A 7,504-nucleotide genomic window follows, 5' to 3' on the forward strand; every position below is an offset into this window, starting at 1 on the left:
CACAAACTTTAGTGCTAAGGAGGTGTAGAGAGGTAGTTGTAGCAGTGCTTGAAGAGTTAAAAGTGAAGTAGAGAAGAAGAGCTTGTAGATTAAGTCCTAACCCAATGTAGCACTGTACTCTTCCGGAACTTTGAAGAGATACTGAGTGAGAAGTTACTTGTACCAGTGTATAGACTATAGTCTGACCACCTTGTTCCCTACAGTGTCAGTGATACAAGCCCCAGTCGTGGTTATCTGGGTGAAGCTAAGTTTCTGGGTGTGTCCTAGTTACCTGCACTGCGAGACAGGATATGTACACCTTCCTTGGTAGCTTTGTCCTATTCAGGGTAGTTCCTCTTGTGTCTCAGGATACTGCCCTGCACTTTTTTTTAGACTGATTCACGGCGACAAAGCGTTTAGCACTGCATAGTAGATAGAGTAGAAGCACTGGAAGAACTAGTTGTTGCTAACCACATCTGTACATAAGTGTCTCAGACTAGACCAGATCAGACTGAACTGGCTTTGGTCCCAGACAAGGGTCCTGGCAGAAGCCAGGCCCTGGCTTGGCTACAGCAGGGACTGTGTTGGTTGTGTCCGTCCTCTCTCTGAGAATCTGGATAAGACTGAAGCTACACCCCCCAACCAAGTAACTACTTCCTACAGGTGCTAAATAATCTACCCTGTGAGTGGTGGAAGAGAAAGAAGAAAGATAATAGGCTAAGAGTAGAGAGCACCTCTTATAGGTCAGTAAAAGCACATGGTATATTATAAAACTTTAACCCATTACCTTCCTTAGCTGTGCAATACATAGAAATACATAACAATGACATTTAGTGGCGAAACTTTAGAAATACCCTCATCATCACTTAACCTGTAGTTAGGGAACTTTTTGAGGCGTGCAAAGGACAAAGAACCGTGGTGGGACACCACATTTGCATCCACCATAAATGTATCTTTTCTTATAACTCTGCATTGTGCTGTTCTTGTTATTGTTCCTGTAAATGAATCACTTGACAAAAGGTTGTTACAATACCCTTGGTCAATGGGTCCACTGGTTACACTTTAATATAAAAAGTGGCTTCATAAGACTTTTCCTTTAAGGTATCTAACAGATATACATAAATGAGTGGCATCTGTAAAGTTTCATTTTTAAACAATTGAACTTTAAGGAGACCTGTCACCCCTCCTGCCGGGACAGAGCCCGGCCGATCCCCCGGTGCAGACCCATATACTCACCGCTTCTGAGAAGTCCCGCTCCTGCCGCCGAGATATCTCTGTCCGACGCCGTGCACGCGCTCCCAGAGATGAGTCCGACGTCCATAGAGAATGACAGCTCCAGTCATTCTCTATGGGCAACGGACTCATCTTTGGGAGCGTGCGCACAGCTTTGGACGGAGATATCTTAGCGGCGGGGTCTGCACTGGGGGGGGGGGGTGTCGGCCAGCCTCTGTCCCAGCACGGGGGATGACAGGTTCCCTTTAAGTTGGTTGAAAAAGGATCTAATAATATTTCTTTTCCCCCCACCCCCAGAATCTAATAGAAGCAAATAGACATCTGATATACATTCAAGATGTGACTCTACTGAGGTGTGCCAATGAAGCCATCAGTGCATCACTGAGGTACAGTACAGTTCTAACACCTCTGATTTACAGAACAATGGAATACCATTCGCCCTGGAACTAGGACTATCATGTCACCCCCATCACCAAGCTGGTTAATAAAAAATAACAGCCCGCTATGGTGAAACAACAAAATACATCATAGTAATTACCAATGCAACTGCTCCGATCATCCCCACTGCCTTCTTCCCTGCATGACATGCTATCAGTACTGTACTCATGCCGCCTTTGGCCAACCTGCAGCCAATACCTGCCTCCTACTGTAGTTGGTATGAGACTCTTCTTTTCTAATACAATGACTTGCATTTAAGTCAATGCAAGCAACGGCAGTTGTTTCACACAGTGTATTGAACAACGACAGTTGTTTGGCTACGGACATTAAAATAATGTTCATGTCATTTATGTCTGGCTGTTGTCCACAGACTTCAATGCAATTTTTCAATTAAAACAGCTGTTTTGAGTGCCAAATAACGGCCGTTGTGTATTTGTAGTGGGGACCTAGCTTTAAGATGACAGTTATGAAATTAACATAAGCATACTGAAGATGTATAGTTCATATCACAAAGACAGTGGGGGAGATTTATCATACATCGTGTAAAATGAAACTGACTCAGTTGTCCCAAGCAACCAATCAGATTCCACTTTTAATTCTTAACAGACTTTTTGGAAAATGAAAAGATGGAATCTGATTGGTTGCTAGGGGCAACTGAGCCAGTTTCATAAATCTCCCCAGTATTCCTCAATTGCTTCCTAATTAGAGATGAGCGATCCGAACCCAAACGTTCGGTATTTGATTAGCTGGGGCTGCTGAACTTGGATAAAGCTCTAAGGTTTTCCGGAAAATATGGATACAGCCAATGACTATATCCATGTTTTCCACATAGCCTTAGGGCTTTATCCAAGTTCAGCAGCCACCGCTAATCAAATGCCGAAAGTTCGGGTTCAGATCAACTCAAGCATGCTCCAGGTTCACTCATCTCTATTCCTAATTTTTCTTCAAAATAAAGCTCTTAAAACTGAAATGGTAACAATGTATATCTATCACTTGTGCTGCCTACAGACTCTAGGAAATGTCAGTAAGAATTTTATTTTCCTTATTATTCTTTGGCAGCAAAATAACAAAGGCATTTGAGAAGCAGTGGATGGGACAGATGAAACCAACTAGAGCACACTATTGCCATTATTTGAGCCCTGTGTTGCAAGAATCCCTCTCACCTGTAATGTAGACCAGTGCTTCTCAATTCCAGTCCTTGGGCCTCACCAACAGGTCATGTTTTAAGGATTTGCCATACAAAGAACCAGGGCTGTGGAGTCGGTAAGCCGCAGCTCCGACTCAAAGTCCTGAATTTTATCAGGACCGACTCAGACTCCTGCTCCTTCATAAATGGCTAGTCAATCTGATGAATCTGCGTAATTGCTTATTTTATGTACATTTTTACTGATTTTATCCAATAAATCAGCCATTTTATGTTTTATACTCTACTCGTTGTGAAGGATTTTTGGGCAGCGCCAGGATACCTACCCAGGTACTTTTTTCTTCTGTCTACTGCAGATACCAGGGGAGTTATTTATCACACTGGCTCAGCAGCTTCTCCCTAATGTCCTACATGATCCTGGTGGAACTTCTGAGTGAATAAAGGAATACTGTATATAAAGCAGATTCTCCTGTGTGTGCGGAGGATTCAGCCAGTCTCCAGCCTCCATGTCCTGAACTACTCACAACTAGACTAGATGGAGCAGGTGGTTTTTCCTGCTGACAGTCTTCTATGTTTCTAACTAAATATTGACCATACACAAAGAAACACTGCTAACACTGCCAAATCCCTGTGATACAGAGGGATCAGCCATACTGATAGAGAGGGGTTACACAGTGATGTTGAAGATCGCTGTGGGGGGAAAGCAATAGCGCGCGCACACACACACACACACACACACACAGCCTGTTGCAGCCACAGCATACACACACAGCCTGCTGCATACATACACACACACATATACAAAGCCTGCTGCAGCCGTAGCACACACACACAGCTGCTGCCATAGAACACTGAAGAAAAACCATATAATCGTCTCCCAGAGAGGAAACACCACACTGAGGACAGAGGTTACTGCTACACTACTTATGTCTTCTCCTCCTCCTCTATATTACACAGGATATCTTCATATTACACTGCTGCTCATATACAATCATCTAGCATCCAGGAATAGAACAGCACAGATCTCCCCCACACAATGCACTCTTCCAGCTCAGAAACAAACTGCCAAATAGTGGCTGGCTACTTTTCCCCGACCATCCCTATCTAATCGGGCCATTGTCCTATTAGAATGTTGCTCATAAAATATATTGATGAGCAAAACTTAGAAAATTCATATCAAAAACTCAATTCTAAATTTTTTAAAGATTTTTTTAAAGCTAGAGTCGGTACATTTTTTTCCGACTCCAACTCAGACTCCAGCCAAAACTAGCTCCGACTTCAACTCCAGCCAAAACTAGCTCCGGTTCCACAGCCCTGCAAACACCTGTAGCAATACCTGATGCACCTGTATATCACCTGTGAAATTGAGAAGCACTGATGTAGACACTTTACAGATCTGATTCCATGGAACCTGCTCCAACTTGACTTGTTCCACTGCCGATTCCTGTGCTAAGTAGACTTTATATGCAAAGGAGAGTTTGGGGCATAAAACACCTTTAAGTGAGGCAATAAATAATATCCAGAAGGTGGGGCCTATCGTTTGCTAGGCCCTAGCACAGTTACACCTCACTGTACTGTATGTATGTTGCTGAATATCCAAAATGTCAGGCATACAGCACAGTGAGGCATTGCAGTGCTTGGGCCCAGGAAATGATAGACCCTACCTCTGACACTACTCATGGCTCAAATTAAAAGGGAACTATCAGCAGGTTAGACAAATCTAACCTGCTGATAGCCCCCTATTGAACACAGGGCGCAGAGGAGGAAGGTATGTCTCCTTACCTTTCTGCTCTGCGATGTTTCCGTACTTTTAGCAGTGTAATCCTCGGTCTGGGGTACTGCCCCGCCCCCATAGCACTCATTCAGCCTGATTGCTCCACTGATTATTAGGAGTGGGCTTGCTCAGCGCAGAGGAGGAAGGTAAGAGACATACCTTCCTCCTCCGTGCCCCGGATGCAATAAGGGGCTATCAGATTAGATTTGTCTAACCTGCTGATAGTTCCCCTTTCAAAATGTGTATATATAATATATCTATTTCTCCCCAATGGGGCTTCCTGTATTAAAATAAATAAATGAGGTTGGTGGGTTCTTTTACTGTTGCTGTGTTATTTTACTGTTAGCGTTAGGAGGAAAATAGAAGTCCATCGTAATAGTGACATTTACCATTTTTTACACAGGCTCTACGAACACATCAGCGATCAGAGTCTCTTTCTCTTCAATGATGCACTAGTGATTTCAAGTCGGCACATTTCCTATGCACCTTTCAATCACACATCAAAGACATCCTACCAATTTATGGCTTCAGTATCTCTATCAAGGCTAATTGTAGAAGACATTCCAGACACAAAATGTAAGTCGAAATACATCTGTCTCCTCTTCGTGCTTTTTTTTTTTTTTTTGGAGTAACGAAGCACGCTCATCTCTTATCACATGTTGTCACAAAAATCACATGTTGTCACAAAATCCCAGCCACTTCAGAGGATGGTGATGTTGTGGATAGAGCTGAGCAAATCTACAAGTGTATTTGCAGAATCCAAACTCATTAGGCCTTGGAAAAGTGTTCTTGTTCCCCAGAGTTTTCTGGCATGACACAGTCCTAGGAGACTGCAGACTCTAAAGGCCCTATTCCACCGGACGATTATCGTTCAGATTATCGTTAAATCGTTCGAATCTAAACGATAATCGTTCGGTTGAAATGCAGTTAACGATTAACGACCGAACGAGAAATCGTTGATCGCTATATAAGACCTGGACCTATTTTTATCGTTGCTCGTTCGCAAATCGTTCGCATTGAATAAGACATCGTTCGGTTGTTCGCAATAGATGCGAACGCATTAGCGAATAAATAGCGAAGAAAAACGATTATCGTTCCAAGGAAATGAGTGAACGTTTTTAGGTCTTTCGCAATAGAGGTCGTTTGAGATCGTTAATGATTATGCAAACGATAATCGTCCGGTGGAATAGGGCCCTTATACCTGATCTCTGAGAGAAACAATAATTAAGTAGAATGACTTTTTTCAATACTAAATAAATCTCTAGTCTTGGGTTTAGAATTATACACACAGCTTGTCCGTTGTATTGTGGGGGAGGGGAAGGGTGCTCTTACAGCCTCATGTAAATTATGTTTAAAGGATAAGTCTGGCCCAAACTATTTTTTAATATGTTATTACTTACGGAAAGTTAGACAAATTTTTTATGTACATTATGGAAAATGCACATATAGGGCTATTTCCCTTAATTTAGTAGATCAGGGAGACTTCAGATTCTCTGAAATACAGTGACGTCACGAACTAGGGGTGTAATTACAATAGAGTGTCCAGCAGGGGCGCACTATATATAGAAGTCAATGAGTACTTTTAAAAGTACTTTTTAAAAAACGGCTGGACACTCCATTGGAATTACAATGGATGTATATGTAAATGTAATATACATCATCCCCCTCCGCTCCCCCCTCCTGCTTTTTCTGGGATCTGGCAACTTTACACTATCTGATGGCTGACTCCCCACCCAGCCACCGCTCTCCGATCATCCATTACGGCTCCCGCTGCTTCCTGGTGTCCCCGGCCGGCACGTGTGATCAGAGAGGCATCGGGGAGTCAGCCATCAGATAGTGTAAAGTTGCTGGATCCCGGAAGAAGCAGGAGGGGGATGATGGCTGCAGTGATGAGCGGCGCCCGGCAGCATCTACTGATTGATTACTGGACTGATTGATTACATTTATGGAATACTTTGGGGAGCAAGGACACTTGCTCCCCAAAGTATTTTATAAATGTATTCAAAAACACTGTATATTACATTTACATACACATCCATTGTAATTCCAATGGAGTGTCCAGCAGGGGCGCACTCTATATAGAAGTCAATGGTACTCATTGACTTCTATATATAGTGCGCCCCTGCTGGACACTCCATTGTAATTACACCCCCAGTTCGTGACGTCACTTTTTTTTTTTTTTTTTAAGTCTCCCTGATCTACTAAATTAAGGGAAATAGCCCTATATGTGCATTTCCCATAATTAATGTACATTTGAAATTTGCCTAACTTTCCATAAGTAATAACATATTAAAAAATAGTTTTGGCCGGAGTTGCCCTTTAAACTGTTCATTAAAAAATAAATCCCTTTCCTACAGATGTGAAAAATGCATTCAATCTCCAAGGCCCTAAGCGTCATTGGATCTGTTCTACCAGCACAGAAGAGGAGAAGGTCACCTGGCTTTCTGCTTGTCAAAGTGCCATCCATGCCAGTATTGAACAGAGATAAATACAGCTACAGCATTTTGGTTGTAAATTTGCTTTTTCAGATTGTTTCTTGATTTTTAATAAAACGAGTATTTGTTAACCCTTTGAGGACCAAGCCCAAAATGACCCAGTGGACCGCACAAATTTTCATTTTTGTGTTTTAGTTTTTTCCTCCCCCCTTTCTAAGAGCTCTAGCACGTCCACTTTTCTATCTACAGGGCCATGTGGGGGCTTGTTCTTTACAGGAGTAGTTGTACTGTGTAATGGCGTCTTTTATTCTACCATAACATGTATGATGGAACCCCCAAATATTATTTATGAAGATATAAGTTGGTGAAATCGTAAAAAAAGAATGCAATATAGTAACTTTTGGGGGGTTCCTCTGTCTACGTAATGTACTACATGGTAAAAGCGACATGATACCATTATTCTATAGATCAGCCGGAACACAACCACATGCAGGTTTACAC

At 42.4% G+C, this 7,504-nt stretch overlaps 1 protein-coding gene across 1 annotated transcript in view; it reads left to right on the forward strand.

Moving 5' to 3' along the window:
* Positions 1 to 7,056, forward strand: part of ECT2L (epithelial cell transforming 2 like) — a 72,541-nt gene extending 65,485 nt beyond the window's left edge. Inside the window, exons 20-22 of the mRNA XM_069975019.1 lie at positions 1,510 to 1,598; positions 4,972 to 5,144; positions 6,926 to 7,056. Of these exons, the coding sequence (XP_069831120.1) occupies positions 1,510 to 1,598; positions 4,972 to 5,144; positions 6,926 to 7,056 (393 nt within the window). The remainder of the gene's footprint in view (positions 1 to 1,509; positions 1,599 to 4,971; positions 5,145 to 6,925) is intronic.
* Positions 7,057 to 7,504: the final 448 nt, after the last annotated feature.

This window comes from Dendropsophus ebraccatus, chromosome 6, assembly GCF_027789765.1.
Source record: "Dendropsophus ebraccatus isolate aDenEbr1 chromosome 6, aDenEbr1.pat, whole genome shotgun sequence".
Lineage (NCBI taxonomy): Eukaryota > Metazoa > Chordata > Amphibia > Anura > Hylidae > Dendropsophus > Dendropsophus ebraccatus.